Source organism: Hyaena hyaena, unplaced genomic scaffold (genome assembly GCF_003009895.1).
Source record: "Hyaena hyaena isolate Hyena2069 unplaced genomic scaffold, ASM300989v1 scaffold_201, whole genome shotgun sequence".
In the NCBI taxonomy this organism is placed as follows: domain Eukaryota; kingdom Metazoa; phylum Chordata; class Mammalia; order Carnivora; family Hyaenidae; genus Hyaena; species Hyaena hyaena.
The window spans coordinates 2,638,365-2,656,886 of record NW_024080833.1 but is presented as its reverse complement, the minus strand read 5'-3'; the positions used below and the strand labels follow the sequence as shown (position 1 = coordinate 2,656,886).

The window sequence follows — 18,522 nt, the reverse complement described above, 5'->3', positions numbered from 1 at the left end:
GTGGATTCTGCGTCTTTTTTCTCCCAATCTCTCAGGTTTTGTAAGGTTTCCAATGGCTTCAGATCTTTTCTGTGTGATGTATGGGCGCGAGTGCAAGTACGGAGCTCCTTACTTCTCCGCCATCTTGCCCTCTCCCTCAAGCTAGCCTCATTAAAGATAGTTTCAAAACATGAAATAGTAGAAGAATATGTGGGAAAATTCCTTTCTAATCCTGAAGTCCATAGGAGACAAGAATCTGAGCAGGTCTTAAAAAATTAAGACATTTAAAAAATTAATAGTTGCAGAGTAGGAGGACCCTGAGCTTACCCTGCCCCATATTTTCAACTACATAACCTTCACATCCAAGTCCATAAACCAGAGAGTGATTCAAAGACTGGCAGAACAAAGTCCACAACTCAATAGAGAGAAGCTGCATCTGAAAGATAGAAGGCAGCTGCCTGCAGAGAAGGCGGAGAAAGTGAACCCGCACCCCAGGGAACTCACACAGGGAAGACCAATCCCAGAAGGGCCGAATTCCTTCACTTTGGATCCTGGAGCTTAGGAGGTCGCTGACTCAGCACTGGGTGATCCAGGAGGGTGAGTGATAGCCAGGACCCTGCCTGTGTGGAGAGTAATGTAAACATGGTAGTTTACACTATGCCAGAGACAACAGGAGACAGATGTGTTCATGCTGATTTCTGAGAGATTGGGTGACGTCTCCAACAATGAGGGAGCTCACAGGCCCCACTTTTCTACCCCACTCCCCAGAATAAGCACAGAAGCACCTACCAGGGTGTTGGGCTGCACAGACCCTTGTTACCTAACCTGCTAGCAGTGCGGCTGTCCCAAGAGATCTCTGGGGGACTCACCAACTCCAAGCCTGCTGGGCTCAGTGCAAACTTTGTTAAAACCATATGGGCACCCCGTCCAGCCTGCTGCATGCAAAGCTGCCACAGCACGTTATGCACATCTGCACCACACCCAGCTGCACACTGCCAGCCACCCTCCTATGTCTCATCCAGCCACCGATGCATTCTATGCATAGCCTTGAGCCCCTGGATGCCCTGGTGCAGAGCCTCCAGCCAACAAAGGACAGCTATAGACTTGTCAACAGAATCTTGGCAAGCCAGAAGCGAGTGACCTGACCTATTCAAAGTGCTGAATGGAAAAATCAGCAGCCAGGAATACTCTATCCAGCAAGGCTATCATTCAGAATAGAAGGAGACATAAGAGTTTCCCCAAAAAAAACTAAAGGAATTGGTACCACTAAATTAGTCCAGCAAGAAATATTAAGAGGGACTCTTTGGAAAAAAGAGACTAAAAGTGGCAAGAGAGGTAGAAAACACAAAACCAGTAAAAATGAATATTTCTGTAAAAAAAATCAGTCAAGAAACTGACAAAATTGGAAATATACAAACATGTATCAAAACAAAGGGAGGAGAAAATAATGGGTTCAGAGGTAAAAGACCAGCAAATTAATAACATCTAAAAGCAAATGAATTCTATAAAAAACCTAATGGTGACCATATATCAAAAATCACAAATAAATATGCAAAGAATAAGGATAAAAACTAATCAAAACTAATCACTAAGGAAATCAGAGGAGACTTGGCCTTGAACCCAAACACTAACCCTGACTGCCAACTTCCCTGGTGCCCTCACCTCAGCCCTCCTGGGAGATCACTGCTCTGTGGCTGATTAGATCCTGGATCATCCCTAACCCTAACCCTGAACCTGAACCTAACCCTAACCCTACCCCTAACCCTCACTCTAAACGCGACCATACACCTGAGCCTCACCTGTGCATGTGCCCTCACTTCAGCCCTCCAGGGAGATCACAGGAATGGTGTCGCTTCTGCCCTGGAGATTCTCCTGCACCGAACCCTAATGCTAGTCATGGCACTCTTTCCATGGGGACCCATATACTAGTTCTGAGAACAGATGGACAGGGGAAGCAGAAGCAGTGCAGGCTTAATCAGCATGGAACATGGAACATCACCATCACATTAACAAAGGCTGGATCATGCAGCACAAGGGGTGTCGTGAGGGGCAACTGAGCCTGGCCACACAGAGGGGGCTGGGCCTTGAACCTCCCCACCAAGCTTCACTGCCAACTTCCCCTATGCCCTCAATTCAGCCCTCAGGGGAGATCACTGGACTGCTTGCTGATTAGATATTGGATCGTCCCGGGATCTTACTCTATCCCTATCACTAAGCCTAAACCTAACCCTACCGCTACTCCTAACCTTCACTCTAAACCTAACCCTACACCTGAGCCGCACCCATGCATGGGCTCTTATTTCAGACCTCCAGGGAGATCAAGAGGCTGGTGTCGCTTCTGCCCTGGTGACTCCCCAGGACGCAACCCTAACCCTATCCAAGGCTCGCTCTCCCCGTGGGGATCTGAGTCCTAGATCTGATTAAACTGTGGACATGGGGCCCAGAAGTGGTGCAGGCTTCTTCAGCATGGAACAGGGAACATCACCATGACATTTGCAAAGCCCAGAAACAGCGGCACGAGGGGTGTCCTCAGGCCCCTCTGTACCCTGGCCCACTGAGGCAGTGGGTCCTGGAAACCCAACACTAAGCCTGGCCAGCACTGTCCCATGTGCCCTCAACTCAGCCCTCTGGGTGGAGCACGGCACCACTGGCAGATCATTTACTGCAGCGTCCTGGGCACGGACCCTAACCCTAGCCCCACCTGTCAGGCTCACCAGAACCCTACACCTGACCTGGCCCCGCCCATTGGCCCTCACTTCAGCCCTCCAGGGAGATCACAGGACTGGTGCCGCTTTGGTCCTGGTGACTCCCCTGGACACAACCCTAACTCTACCTAGCCCGTGCTCTTTCTCCCCATGGGGATCCGAGTCTGAGGTCTGAGAAAACCGTAGCAATGGGACATGGAAGCAGTGCAAGATGACTCGGCATGGCATATGGAACATCACCATGCCACATCCAAAGCCTGGATGAAGCTGCACGAGTGGGCTCCTGAGGCCCACCTGTACTTTAGCCCAAAGAGGAGACTGGCTTTTGAAGCCAAGGCAATGGCTGATTGGCACCCACCCATGCGCCCTCAACTCAGCCCCCCAGGGAGACCACCTCACTTCTGTCGGTCCAACCCGGAAGCCTCCTGGGATCTACTCCTAACCACACCCTACCCCCAACACCAATTCCTAACCTGACACCTATACCTACCTCTCGTCGTAACTGACAGCTAACTTGCACCTGTACATGTGCCCTCATTTCAGCACAGGGAGATCCTGGGACTGGTGTCACTTTGGTCCTGGTGACTCCCCTGGACAGAACCCTAACTTTAGCCAAGGCTCTGTCCCCATGGGGAATCCTTTCCAGAGGACACTTCTCTACAAAACCTGTGAGCTATTAACTCCTCAGCTAGAAGTTCAAAGCAGCTTTTGCCAAGTATGTACACAGAGCATTAAATCTCGCTAAAAAGTGTTGGACGCATACTGTGACCAAATGTGGCGTATTGTCCTTACCCTTTTCTCTTCCAAGAGCAAGGTCTGCAAGAGTTCAGCCTGGTCCTGGAGGCTGCCAGTCCTCCACTGAGCTGATGGTCCTCCCCAGGGACACAGAGGTTGTCCAGGCCGTAGGGACAGGCATCTGTCGTCCACCAGATACTTAGGATGTCTGGGCTGAGGTGCCTCTGTGGAGACATCATCATCATCATCGTGGAGACATGTCCACACGGACACTGAGAATGTCCAGGCCATGTCCCATTGTCATGGGAATGGGTGGTGAAATCCACATGGACACTGTGGTTGTCCAGGCTGTGTCCTGGAGGTCATGAGGGTGCTGTCCACACAGACACAAAGGTCACTAGGCCCTGTTCATACAGCCCAGATCTGAGTTCTGATGCCCCAAGGCTTCTGAGGAGATTTGGTGGTCTCCAATCTTCTGGCATTAGCACGCAGCAGCCTGAAGGGAGGCCCAGGTCCCTGCCTCTGGGCTGGAGTCGCCGCCTGCATGTCTGCAGGATGGCTGAGGCCTCTGCGGCCAGCAGGCAGCTATGGCGATGACTGGCGTCTTCTCACACTGAATGATGGTCCTCCGGTGGAGAGCTCCGGTGCAGGGCAGAGAGCGTGGGCGGGACGGGGTGGAGCGCCAGGGTCAGCTGACCCTGACCAAGGGCAGAGTTGAGGGCCTGGGATGGCAGCGGTATGCAGACCCGCAGCATTGAGGGTAGAGGGCTGATGGAGACCGTGCTCTCTTCCTCCTCTCTGAGGCTGGGCCGGGTTAGGGCTTTCCAGACACTTGCTGTTTGTGCAGCAGGGTCAGCTCTGAGACGTGTCTGCCAGTGCTGATGCAGCTCCTTAACTACACCTGAGAACCAGGCAAAGGAGTTGGTTTTAAACTGCTCTCCATAAGGCAGAAAAGAGAATAAGTGATTTAGAAGACACCATTATAAAAAAACAAGAAGCTGACCAAAAAAGAGACAAACTGATACAGGAACATGAAAGAAGAGTTCGAGACCTCAGTATACAGTCAAACATAACAATATCCGTATCATAGGAATCCCAGAAGAGGAAGAGAGAGGGAAAGGTGCTGAAGGAGTCCTGGAACAAATTATAGCAGAGAAGTTCCCCGACCTGGGGAAGGAAGTAAATGTAGAAATACAAGAGGCACAGAGAACTCCCCTTAGACATAATTTGAATTGATCTTCTGCATGACATATCACAGTGAAAATGGCAAAATATAAGGACAAGGAGAGAATTCTGAAAGCAGCTCAGGAGAAAAGGGCCCTAACATATAAAGGGAAACCTATCAGAGTGGTGACAGACTGAAACTTGGCAGGCCAGAAAGGAGTGGCAGCAGATCTTCAATGTGATGAACAGAAAAAATATGCAGCCAAGAATCCTCTATCCAGCAAGCCTGTCATTCAAAATAGAAGGAGAGATAAAAGTCTTTCCAAATAAACAAAATTGAAAGAATTTGTCACCACTAAGCCAGCCCTACAAAAAATCCTGAGGGGGGACTCTCTGAGGGAAGTATTGCAAGGAACAAAGACACCAGACACACCACAACAAGCATGAACCCCACAAAGGACACAATGACTCTAAACCCACATATTTCAATAATAACACTGAATGTAAATGGGCAGAATGCTCCAATCAAAAGACATAGGGTAGCAGAATGGATAAAAAACCAAAATCCATCTATTTGCTGTCTACAGGAAACGCATTTTACATTGGAAGACACCTTCAGATTAAAAGTAAGGGGATGGAGAAATATCTATCATGCTACGGGAAGTCAAAAGAAAGCTTGAGTAGCTATACTTGTATCAGACAAACTGGACTTTAAACTAAAGACAATAACAAGAGATGAAGAAGGGCATTATATAATAATTATAGGGTCCATCCGTCAGGAAGAACTAACAATCATAAATGTCTACGCACCGAATATGGGAGTACCTAAATATTTAAAACAATTATTCACAAACAGAAACAATCTTATAGATAAGAATGTGCTAATAGCAGGGGACTTTAATACTCCACTTAAAGCAATGGATAGATCAACCAGACAGAAAATCACTAAAGAAACAACGGACTTGAATGACACAATGGACCAGATGGATCTGACAGATATATTTAGAACTCTGCATCCTGAGGCCAAGGAATTCACTTTCTTCTCGAGTGCGCATGGCACATTCTCCAAGATAGATCACATACTGGGACATAAAGCAGCCCTCAATAAATATAAAAGAATTGAGATCATACCATGCACACTGTCAGATCATAATGCTTTGAAACTTGAAATCAATTACAGGAAGAAGTCTGGAAAACCTCCAAAAACATGGAGGTTAAGGAATACCCTACTAAAGAATGAATGGGCCAATCAGGCAATTAGAGAAGAAATTAAAAAATATATAGAAACAAATGAAAATGAAAATACAACAATCCAAATTCCATGGGATGCAGCAAAGGCAGTCCTAAGAGGAAAGTACATGGCTCTCCAGGCCTATTTCAAGAAATTAGAGAAAGCGCAAGTGCAAAATCTAACAACTCGCCTAAAGGATCTAGAGGCAGAGCAACAAGAGCACCCCAAACCCAGTAGAAGAATAGAAATAGTAAAAATTAGAGCAGAAATAAACAACATAGAGACCAAAGAAACAATTGAACAGATCAATGAAACCAAGAGTTGGTTCTTCCAAAAAATAAACAAAATTGACAAATCTCTAGCCAGACTTATCAAAAAGAAAAGAGAGAGCACTCAGATAGACAAAATTATGAATGAAAATGGACTTATTACAACCAACCCCTCAGAAATACAAGCAATTATCAGGGAATACTATGAAAAATTATATGCCAACAAACTGGACAACTTAGAAGAAATGGACAAATTCCTAAACACACACTCACTACCAAAATTCAAACGGGAAGAAATAGAAAACCTGAACAGACCCATAACGAGTGAAGAAATCGAATCAGTGATCAAAAATCTCCCAACAAATAAAAGCCCTGGACCTGACGGCTTCCCTGGGGAATTCTACCAGACATTTAAAACAGAATTAATCTCAATTCTTATCAAACTATTCCAAAAAATAGAAGTCGAAGGAAAACTCCCAGACTCATTTTATGAAGCCAGCATCACTCTGATTCCCAAGCCAGACAGAGATCCAGCAAAAAAAAGAGAACTACAGGCCAATATCCTTGATGAATACGGATGCAAAAATTCTCAACAAGATCCTTGCAAATCGAATCCAGCAGCATATCAAAAGAATCATCCACCAAGATCAAGTGGGATTCATTCCTGGGTTACAGGGCTGGTTCAACATTCGCAAATCAATCAATGTGATACATCATATCAATAAAAGAAAAGATAAAAACCATATGATCCTGTCAATAGATGCAGAAAAAGCATTTGACAAAATACAGCATCCCTTCTTAATAAAGACTCTCGAGAAAGTTGGGATAGAAGGAACCTACTTAAACATCATCAAAGCCATCTATGAGAAGCCTTCAGCTAACATCATCCTCAACGGGGAAAAACTGAGAGCTTTCCCCCTGAGATCAGGAACACGACAGGGATGTCCACTCTCACCACTGTTGTTTAACATAGTGCTGGAAGTCCTAGCATCAGCCATCAGACAACAAAAGGAAATCAAAGGCATCAGAATTGGCAAAGAGGAAGTCAAACTTTCACTCTTCGCAGATGACATGATACTCTACATAGAAAACCCGACAGACTCCACCAGAAGCCTACTAGAACTGATCCAAGAATTCAGCCAAGTTGCAGGGTACAAAATCAACGTACAGAAATCGGTTGCATTTTTATACACCAATAATGAAGCAACAGAAAGAGAAATCAAGAAACTGATCCCATTCACAATTGCACAAAAAACCATAAAATACCTCGGAATAAACCTAACCAAGGATACAAGAGATCTGTATGATGAAAACTATAGAAAACTTATGAAGGAAATTGAAGAAGACACAAAGAAATGGAAAAACATTCCATGCTCATGGATAGGAAGAATAAATATAGTTAAGATGTCATTACTACCTAAAGCACTCTACACATTCAATGCAATTCCAATCAAAATTGCACCAGCATACTTCTCAAAACTAGAACAAACTATCCAAAAATTTGTATGGAACCACAAAAGACCCCGAATAGCCAAAGTAATACTGAAAAATAAAACCAAAACGGGAGGTATCACCATCCCAGACTTCAGCCTCTACTACAAAGCTGTCATCCTCAAGACAGTATGGTATTGGCACAAAAACAGACACATAGACCAATGGAACAGAATTGAGAACTCAGAAGTGGACCCAAAAGTATACAGCCAACTGATCTTTGACAAAGCAGGAAAGAATATCCAATGGAAAAAAGACAGCCTTTTTAACAGATGGTGTTGGGAGAACTGGACAGCAACATGCAGAAGAATGAAACTAGATCATTTTCTCACACCATGCACAAAAATCAACTCAAAATGGATAAAGGACCTGAACGTGAGACAGGAAACTATCAACACCCTAGAGGAGAAAGCAGGAAACAACCTCCTTGACCTCCACCGCAGCAACTTCTTACTTGACACATCCCCAAAAGCAAGGGAATCAAGAGCAAAAATAAACTGTTGGGACCTCATCAAGATTAAAAGCTTCTGCACAGCCAAGGAAACAACCCAGAAAATTAATAGGCAACCAACGGAATGGGAAAAGATAGTTGCAAATGACATATCAGATAAAGGGTTAATATCCAGAATCTATAAGGAACTCACCAAACTACACGCCCGAAAAACAAACAACCCAGTGAAGAAATGGGCAGAAGACATGAACAGACACTTCTCCAAAGAGGACATCCAGATGGCCAACAGACACATGAAACGATGCTCAGCATCCCTCCTCATCAGGGAAATACAAATCAAAACCACACTGAGATACCACCTCACGCCAGTCAGAGTGGCTAAAATGAGCAAATCAGAGAACTCTAGATGCTGGCGAGGATGTGGAGAAACGGGCACCCTCCTACACTGTTGGTGGGAATGTAAACTGGTACAGCCCCTCTGGAAAACAGTGTGGAGGTTCCTCAGGAAACTAACAATAGAACTCCCTTATGACCCAGCAATAGCACTGCTAGGAATTTACCCAAGGGATACAGAAATGCTGAGGCATAGGAGCACATGTACCCCAATGTTCATAGCAGCACTCTCCACAATAGCTAAAACATGGAAAGAGCCTAAGTGTCCATCAACAGATGAATGGATCAAGAAGATGTGGTTTATCTATACCATGGAATACTACATGGCAATGAGAAACAATGAAATCTGGCCATGTGTAGCAACATGGATGGACCTTGAGGGTGTTATGCTGAGCGAAATAAGTCAGGCAGAGAAGGACAAATATCATATGTTTGCACGTATAGGAGGATTAGGAGGAACTGGACGGAGGAACAAGGGGGAGAAGAAGGGGGGAAATGGTGGGGGAAAGGGAGAGAGGCAAACCATGAGAGACTCTTGAATACTGAGAACAAACTGAGGACTGATGGGTATGGGGGGGGGAGTGCGAGATGTGCATGGAGGAGGGCACTTGTTGGGATGAGCACTAGCTGTTATATGGAAACCAAGTTGACAATAAACTATTTGTAAAAAATTAAAAATAAATAAATAAAAAAGAAAAAAGGAAAAGAAAAAGAAAAACAAAAGAAAAGAAAAAAGAAAAGAAAAGAAAAGAAAAGAAAAAAGAAAAGAAACGAAACTGCTCTCCATAGAAGAGGGTGGAGGGACTGGGTGGTCTCATTCAACTGATTCATCAACTTCACCTGATGTAATTTCCTGCGTCTCCTCCAGGTGTGACATAGAAAATTAGCATAACCTTTTTGCTTTGGGTTTCTTACATCAAGTGATTATGGTAAGAAATAATGAGAAAATGCCTGTAAAAGGAAGCAGCTCATTACTTGACACATAGAAAACACTAAAAAATCATGATTATTATTAATTTTTTTTTTAGAAATTACAAGGGTAGAGAAGAGAGGAAAAGAAGCAAGGATGCTATGGTAAGAATGTTGCTATTCTCATAATCATATCCACTATAACTCAAGTTCCTTATTTGGGTATCCAAATACCCGAATTCTTCAACTGATGAGTGAAAACCACTTATGTAACATATTGATGGTCACCTATTTACTTTCCAGTTCCACCAACTACACATCTATATAATATATACACTTTAAAACTTTCCACCTACAGGAAAGATAAAATTCACCAAGCTGAGAGGACCCTTTAAGATTCTGCAGTGTCCAGGGACGCCTGGGTGGCTCAGTCAGTTAAGCGTCCGACTTCGGCTCAGGTCATGATCTCACGGTTTGTGGGTTCAAGCCCCGTGTCGGGCTCTGTGCTGACAGCTAGCTCAGAGCCTGTCTCCCTCTCTCTCTGACTCTCCCCTGCTCATGCTGTCTTGAATGCTGAGAACAAACTGAGGACTGATGGGGGGGGGGGAGGTGGAGGCGGGTGATGGACATGGAGGAGGCCACTTGTGTGGATGAGCACTGGGTGTTATATGGAAACCAACTTGACAATAAACTATTAAAAAATAAAACAAAACATTTAAAATATTAAAAGACTCTGCAGTGTCCAATAATAACTGTTTCTGCCTCCAAGGTATTAAACATGGTCATTACAGAAGCCTTGATCCCTTTAATACTATTAGTGAAGTTCAAATTCCTATCCTGAGACAAGTTTTTCCTGCTGAGAAGCTGAAGCTGATAGAGGTCAATGGAGTTGGGTATCAGTAAACAGATGGGAGCTTTTGCTCTCAGATCAAGTAACTTCTGTATTCTGTCCACATGAGCAGTTTTTTCTCTTCCTTAATTTTAAGATAGAGGCACTGTACACTGGTGAGGCATTTCTTCATGCAACATCTGTGATGAATTTTTGGAAAACTCATTGGCATTTCAAACACATAGTCTATATATTTAGCCATTAAGTGATCTTCCAAAAATAGTAAGAGTTCCCTTTCCACAGAAAGAATGAATCAAGGAATTACTTAGGGTCTCTACCACTTGCTTTACTGTGATGTAGCTTGTCTCTTTTGCTATTCCAATTCTATTTTCAAGAAGTCTCCTTTTTAAAGTTTTTATCAAATAGTAAAATATTCAAAGTGAATACCATTAAGGAAAACAGAGTACAGCATAATGGAACCATTACCAACTCCCAATGTGTAAATTCTGGCTTAGTCTTTGTCTTATATCTTCATCATCTTTCAGGATACAGAGAAAGGCACATATACTCACACTTGCCAAGATTATGTCAAAGACAATAATCATGGATGATTTTCTCCTCATTTGAATGGAAAGCTTCAGAAATGTTCTATATTTCTGCCAAACAATCATCATAATTGAGCAAAACCGAACTATTCAAAATAGCTAAAATATAAGACCTAATGGGTAAACTAAACTGAATTGGATCCCTATACGTAAAGAGAATGTGCTTATTATTTGTTTGGATTCCCTCTGCTGATGCTCTGAGCTAATACCTCTGGAGAATGATCTCTGAGCCCACAGGTGTAAAATAAACCTACTCCTTTCCAAGATCTCTGAGTGGTGCTTGGCTCTTCTGCTGGGTGATCCAGTTCAGATTACGTAACATTTGGTTCCCTGACCTGGAAACCCAGCCACACTGGCCCGTTCTTGCTACTGGCTTGGGAAAACGGTGAGGAAGTGATGGAATGAGGAATCGCAAAGAAGAAGGCAAGCCTGCCTGAATTTCAGCAGTCTACAGCTTGGTCACCTCGTCGATCCCGCTGGACTTGAGGAGACTTGGCAAGTTAACCTGGAACTGACGTCGGAAACCAGGCTACCTCAAGAAACAAACCAAAGTACACATGGTGGAGAGTACCAAATATCACTACGAGTAAGGAAATAAAATAACCAAAGTCACAACAAGAGAGACCCAGGGACACCATTAGAAGAACACTTCCTGAATGGACAGCCCCTGGACAGTCTAGGAACCTCCTTTAATATAGAAGTATTCACAGGTGCAGTGCATATAACAAGCTTTTAAAACATACAAGAGACAGAAAACTAGCCAAAATGACAAAATGGAAGAACTCTCTCAAAACAAATTCCAGGAAGAAGTGACGGCTAAAGAAGTGGTCAAAACAGATATAAGCAACATAACTAACCAAGAATTTAGAACAATAGTCATAAAATTAATTGCTGGGCTTGAAAAAGGCATAGAAGACACCAGAGACGCTACTGCTACAAAGATCATGGGCCTTAAAAATAGTTATGATAAATTAAAAAATGCTATAAATGAGGTGCATCAAATGAGGTGGCCCCTGCATGGATGGAAGAGGCAGAGAGGAGAATAGGTGAATTCGAGGACACATTATAGAAAAAGAGGAAGCCGAGGAAAAGAGAAAGAAGTTGATCCAGGAGCTTGAAAGTAGAATTTGAGAACTCAGTGAGACAATCCAATGGAACAATGTCCCTATCATAGGAATTCCATAAGAAGGAGAGAAAGGGGCTGAAAGGGTCGTTGAACAAATTATAGCCAAGAACTTCCCCAATCTGGGGGAGGAAACAGACTCTGAAATCCAAGAGGCACAGAGAACTCCTCTTAGACGTACCTTGAATCGATCTTCTGCATGACATATCAGAGTGAAACTGGCAAAGTATAAGGATAAAGAGAGAATTCTGAAAGCAGCTAGGGATAAATGGGCCTTAAGATATAAAGGTAGACAGGGGCGCCTGGGTGGCTTAGTCGGTTAAGCGTCCGACTTTCTCTTAGGTCATGATCTCGCTGTTCGTGGGTTCGAGCCCCGCGTCTGGCTCTGTGCTGACTGCCAGCTCAGAGCCTGGAGCCTGTTTCAGATTCTGTGCCTCCCTCTCTCTCTGACCCTCCCCTGCTCACGCTGTCTCTCTCTCTCCTGGAAATAAATAAAACATTAAAAAATTAAAAAAAATATAAAGGTAGACACATCAGGGTAGTAGCAGATCTATCTAATGAAACTTGGCAGGCCAGAAAGGAATGGCAGGAAATCTTCAATGTGATGAACAGGAAAAATATGCAGCCAAGAATCCTCTATCCAGCAAGCCGGTCATTAAGAAGAGGAGGAGAGACTTTGCTGTCTACAAGAAATTCATTTTAGACCTCAGGATACCTTCAGATTGAAAGTAAGGAGATGGAGAAATATCTATCTGCTACTGGAAATCAAAAAAAAGGTGGAGTGGCCATACTTATATTGGACAAACTGGACTTTAAAGTAAAGGCAGTAACATGAGATGAAGAAGGGCATTATATAATAATTACAGGGTCTATCCATCAGAAAGAGCTAACAATTATAAATGTCTCTGCACCAAATTCAGAAGCACCCAAATACATAAAACAATCACAAACATAAGCAATCTTATTGATAAGAACATGCTAATTGCAGGAGACCTTAATACTCCACTTACAGCAATGGATAGATCAACTGGACAGAAAAATCACTAAAGAAACAATGGACCTGAATAACAGGGGGAGGATCTAGCCCTCTCCCTAACCTTCCTCCCAACCCTCCCCATAACCCTACCCCAAACCCTAACTCCTAACCCTAACCCCAAACCCCTACCCAACCCCAACCTTACCACTAAACCCTAAACCTTAAATCCTAACCTTACTCCCTCACCCCTAACAGCTAACCTTCACTCCTAGCTTTAACCTCTAACTGTAACCCTATCACTAAACCCTAAACTCTAAATCCTTACCCTAAGCCCTGACCCCAACCCCTAACCCAACCCCATACTTCTAACCATAAGCTAACCTTAACCCATAACCCAAAAACCATAACCCCTTACTCCGAACCCCAACCCTAAACCGAAACTTACCCTAATCCAACACTAATCCTGATCGCCCAACCCATAATCCCTAACACTGTCCCTAACTCATATGCTAACCCCAACAACTAAATCCTAACCCCTAACACTATACCTAACCTCCCTAAGCCTAATCCTAATCCCTAATCCCTAACCCAAACACCAACCCCAACTCCTAACCCTAACCCAAACCGAAACACTAGAACCCTAACCTTATAACCCTATCCTGCTAACCCTAACCCTCTAAACCTAACACCATCCCCTAACCCTATCCCATAACCCCTCACTATCTTACTCCTAACCTGAACCCTTATCCTCTAACCCTAACCCTCTAATCATAACCCTAACCGCAACCTCTAACCCTAACCACTAATCCTTAACTATGTGACTCCTAACCAAACCCTAACCCTGAACACTGCTAAAAGAAATTAAAGACAATATAAAGTGTACTATTGCTGAATGCCAATAGCACACAATGCAACGTGAAGTTTCAATGTGATTCCCAGGAAAATTCACAAAATCCTCTGAGAAGAAATGCACAAGCTAATCCTAACCATCATGGAAAATCAAGGGACCACAAAATAAACAAAAAATGGAAAAAATCCAAGTAGAAGCTCATACTTCCCAATTTCAAATATCAAAACAAAGCAACAGTAAAATAAAACATTATGATACTGTCATAAAGATATACGTGAAGATCAGTGGGATTTCATTGAGAACCCGTTCCCTGAAATAAATCCTTTCATTTATGGTTAACTGAATTTTGACAAGGGTGGACAGCATGACATTGGGGAAACAATGGTCTTTTCAACAAAGGGCGCTAGATGATTGTCTATCCATGTGCAGAGGAATGAAATTGGACCCTTACCGTCACACCACAAACATTAACTCAAAATGGATCTAAAACTTAAATGTAAGAGGTAAACTTGTAAACTCTAGAAGATATAAATGGACATAAATCTTCATGAGCACTGAGTTTAACAATGCTGTTAGGGCTGACACCAAAGTATAAGCAAGGAAAGAAAAATAGATAATTTTAGTTTCCTCAACATCAAAAACCTTTGTACCTCAAAAGCTGCTATTCCTTTTTTTTTTTTTAATGTTTTATTTATTTCTAGGAGACAGAGAGAGAGACAGCGTGAGCAGGGGAGGGTCAGAGAGAGAGGGAATCACAGACTGAAACAGGCTCCAGGCTCTGAGCTGGCAGTCAGCACAGAGCCCGACGCGGGCCTCGAACCCACGAACCGCGAGACCATGACCTAAGCGAAAGTCGGACGCTTAACCGACTAAGCCACCCAGGCGCCCCTAAAAGCTGCTATTCCAAAAGTGAAAAGACAATGCCTAGAATGAAAGAAAATATTTGCACATTATTTGTCTGGTAGGAGTCTGTTTTAGAGAATACATAAAGAGCTTGTACGACTCATTGACAACAACAACAAAAAACCCCATGATTAAAGGAGTTGGATATACTTTCCCAAGAGAGATCATATGTATAGACATGAAAAGACATGAAATAGACATGAAAAGATGTTAAACATCAGTAATCCTTATGGAAATGGAGATTTAAAACACAGTTAGATACCCGTTTACATTCACGAAAATTGCTATAACATAGAAAACTACAAATGATGGCAAACATGTGGAGAAATCGGAACCCTTAAACCTGCCTGTGGAAATGTAAAATGGTGGAGCCTATGTGTAAAATAGTTTGGGATTTCTTCAGAAAGAGAAAAACACAGAATGATCATTTGGCTCCACAATTCTACTCCTAGATGTCTGTCCCAAAGAATTGAAATAGTTGTTTAAAAAAAGAGCACATGCACAAGCATACACAGCAGCACTGTTCACAATAGCCAAATGATAGAAAAACTATGCAAATGCCCATCGGTGGGTGAATGGAGAAACACACTGGGCCGACCCATAAACAACAATACTACTCTGCCATGTAAAGGAATCAAGGAAAACGGTGCGGCTGCAGAGCACAGGGTGGCAGTTCCTCAGAAAGTGCGCACAGAACTCCCCCCCTGCACACACACACCCGGAAGCTGAAAGCAAAGCCTTGAGCGGATACTCACGTTCCCTAAGTCATAGCAGCTTCTTCACAGTGGCCAAGGGACGGAAGCAACCCAGTGACTGCCGACTGATGGACAAATACACAAATTGGGGTCTGCACACAACGGAATAGGCTCAGCCTTACAAAGGGCGGGAATTCTGACACTCGCTGCAACACGGATTGAACCTCGCAGTCATTATGCTGAGTGAAATACGCCAGGCAAAGGAGGACAAATACTCTCCTTTTCCCAAGTAAACCTATTTTTCCTGGTAGAAGCTGGACGTGTCATATTGAAGGTAAATAGAAGTAGTAAGTGCGTACACTCGCAGGACACGTCACGGACACAAAAACCCCACGTGCATATCTACACACGCATGACGACCCATCGGAAAGAGACACGAAGAGACGGACCCGCTGACACCTGCGTCAGAAGGAACCACGTGCCCGGGAGGGACTCTGAGCGAGGGGGGGACGGACCTGCTCTGAGGACGACAGGACGCTGGGGACAGAAACACAGGGAGACGCGCGTGGACGGAACGCCACTCTGGGCTCCGTCCTGTGACGACGTCCGTCCTTCCAGGGGCGGTGTGCACATCCGGGGCCGTCGGCTCAGACCTCCCCACGACGCCGGGTCACACACGCTAACCCTAACAGACACCCCGACCCGCGCATGGAGACAGAGGGGTAGGGGGACGGCGCGCGGCCACAGCGGCGGGAGCGCGAGCACCGCCCGGGCACCTGCTCCCGAACCGCGAACCGCGTGAGGACGCGGCGGGAACGGAGTCGGCGCGGAGCACACACCCCGACGCGAGGCCCCGCGGCTCCGGAGCCCGGAGCGGGAGCACGTACCCTAACCCTTCCTCTGCCGGGTCCCCTGAACACCCCCCCGCTCAGCGGTGTTTGCCCCTCCCCCCACCTCCGCCTCGCTTTCTCCTCACCTGCTCCCCCGCGGCGGGGCCTGAGGAGACCCTGCTTTTGTCCCTGTGGACTCGGCCCCACACCCTCCACAGCGGGTCCTGAGGAGGCGGGGCTCCTTCCAGCGTGGACGCGGCCACACGTCCCCCAGAAGCTTTCGCAGGGGGTCCTGCATACACCCGGTTCCTGTCCCTGTGGCCGCGGCCCCACCTCCTCCGTATCCCCCACAGCGGGTCCAGAGGAAGCAGAGGTACCCTTTTTGCCAGAGGCGTGCTGAGTGCGCGTGCGCACGCTGGCGTCGGGGATCGGCGCTCCGGCGCCCCCTGCAGGCGGTGGCGGTAGTGCAGGACACACTGGGCTAACTGGTCGGTGGAGGCAGCGCCTCCTTCTGGCCGCCATCCAGGAAACGGCTGATTTAAAATTAAAAAAAAAATGTTTCCTTATTTGGGGGAGAGCCAGAGAAAGAATACAAGTTGGGAAAGGGCAGAGAGAGAGGGAAACACAGATTCTGAAGCAGGCTCAAAGTTCCCAGCCGACAGCACTGAGCCCAACCTGGGCTCAAACACAAAAGGGGAGCCCGACACGGAGCTCCAACTCTGAAAGCATAAGACCCCACGCGGGGCTCGAACACGCACACCATGGGAGCCCAACGGCAGGCTCGAACTCTCAAACCGGGAGGGCCCAACGCCAGGCTCCAACTCCAAGAGCATGGGGCTCCACGCAGAGCGTGAACAGGCACACCTCGGGAGCCCCACTTGGGCCTGGAGCTCGCCCAAAGCTGGAACCCGACTTGCGGTTCAAAATCGCACACCTGTAAGCCCCACGCGGGGCTCAAACACGCACACCTAGCTATCCCCACGTGGGGCTCTAGCTTGCACACCACTCGAGCCCGAAGTGGGGCTCGAACTTACAGTCGGCAGGAGCCGGATCCGTGGCTCCAACTGGCACACCCGGGGAGCCCTATGTGAAGCTTGAGCGCTCAGGCCTTGAATGTCCCACTCAGGGCTTGCACTCGCACACTGAATGATCCCTACATGGGGCTCGAACTCACAGAAGGTAGGAGCCTGACTCGGGGCTCGAACTTGCACATTAGGGGAGCCCGACACGGGGCTCGAACTTTCAATGGTAGGAGCAAATGCAGGGCTCGAACTCTCACAGTAACATCTGATTTAATAAGGACATCATCTCTCCACCAACGGTAGGGGTATGCAAGAGCCACACCAAGCCACCGTGGGGGTGGAGGGGTGCAAGCGTTGACACCCCTCCATCGATGATGGGGGCTGCCTGCATGTTTGAACAGAGGGTGACCCCATCATTGATGTGGTGTTGGAGGCGTGACACCCCTCCATCGTTGATGAACGGGTTCCCCCTTTGTTGATTGGGGATGCAGGCATGACACCCAACCATTATCGACATGCGGTGCCCCAGCATCGATATGGGGTGCCCCATGATCGATATGGGGGGTGCAGGCATGACACCATCCATGGTCAAAGGAGGGTGACTATCTCATCGATGGTGTGGTGTCCCTTCATCGATGTGGGTGTGTAGGCGTGACACCCCTCCATCGTTGATGGTGAGGTGCCCCTTCGTCAATGTGGGGGTGAAGGCTTGACAGCCCTCTATCGTCAATGGGGGTGTGCCTCCATCAACGATGGTGGTGTGCCCCTTTTTCAATGGTGAGTGTGTCACCCCACCTTATCGATGGTGAGGTGCCTCCATTATCGATTGTGAGGTGCCTCCATCCTCGAGTGGGGGTGCCCCTTCGTCGATGGGGGATGCATACGTGACACCCTCCGATCACTAATTGGGTGTCTCCATCATCAATGAGGGAGTACCTCTTCGTCGATTTCGGGGTTCAGGCATGACATCCATCCATTGTCGATGAGGCAGTAACTCTGTCATCAGTGGTGGGATGACCTGATCGTTGGTGGGGTGCAACTGTGACACTCATCCGTCATCGATCAGGGAATGCCTCCTTGATCGATGAGGAGGTGTAAGATTGACACCCTTCCATCCTCAATTGGGGGGAGCCTCCATCATCGAATGGGGGTTCCCTCTTCATTGATGTGGGTTATAGGCCTGACACCACTCCATGGTCTCTGTGGGGGTGGCCCAATCATCAAGAGGGGAATGCAAGCATTGACACCCCTCCACCGTTGGCAGGTGGGTGTGGAGTACGAGCATGACACCCCTCCCACTGTCTGTGGGGAGTGTCTCTATCACCGATAGGGATTGCCCTGATCTTTGATTTGGGGGTGCAG

The 18,522-nt window shown here is 46.2% G+C and overlaps 1 protein-coding gene across 1 annotated transcript; it reads right to left on the bottom strand.

Annotated features, from left to right (window-relative positions):
- Positions 1 to 3,998: 3,998 nt before the first annotated feature.
- On the bottom strand, positions 3,999 to 16,660 carry LOC120238253. Its single transcript, XM_039241900.1, has 2 exons — positions 16,285 to 16,660; positions 3,999 to 4,320 (listed from the first exon to the last, which is right to left on the bottom strand). The coding sequence occupies exons 1-2, from the start codon at positions 16,658 to 16,660 to the stop codon at positions 4,028 to 4,030; spliced, it is 669 nt and encodes a 222-aa protein (XP_039097831.1). The 3' UTR covers positions 3,999 to 4,027.
- Positions 16,661 to 18,522: the final 1,862 nt, after the last annotated feature.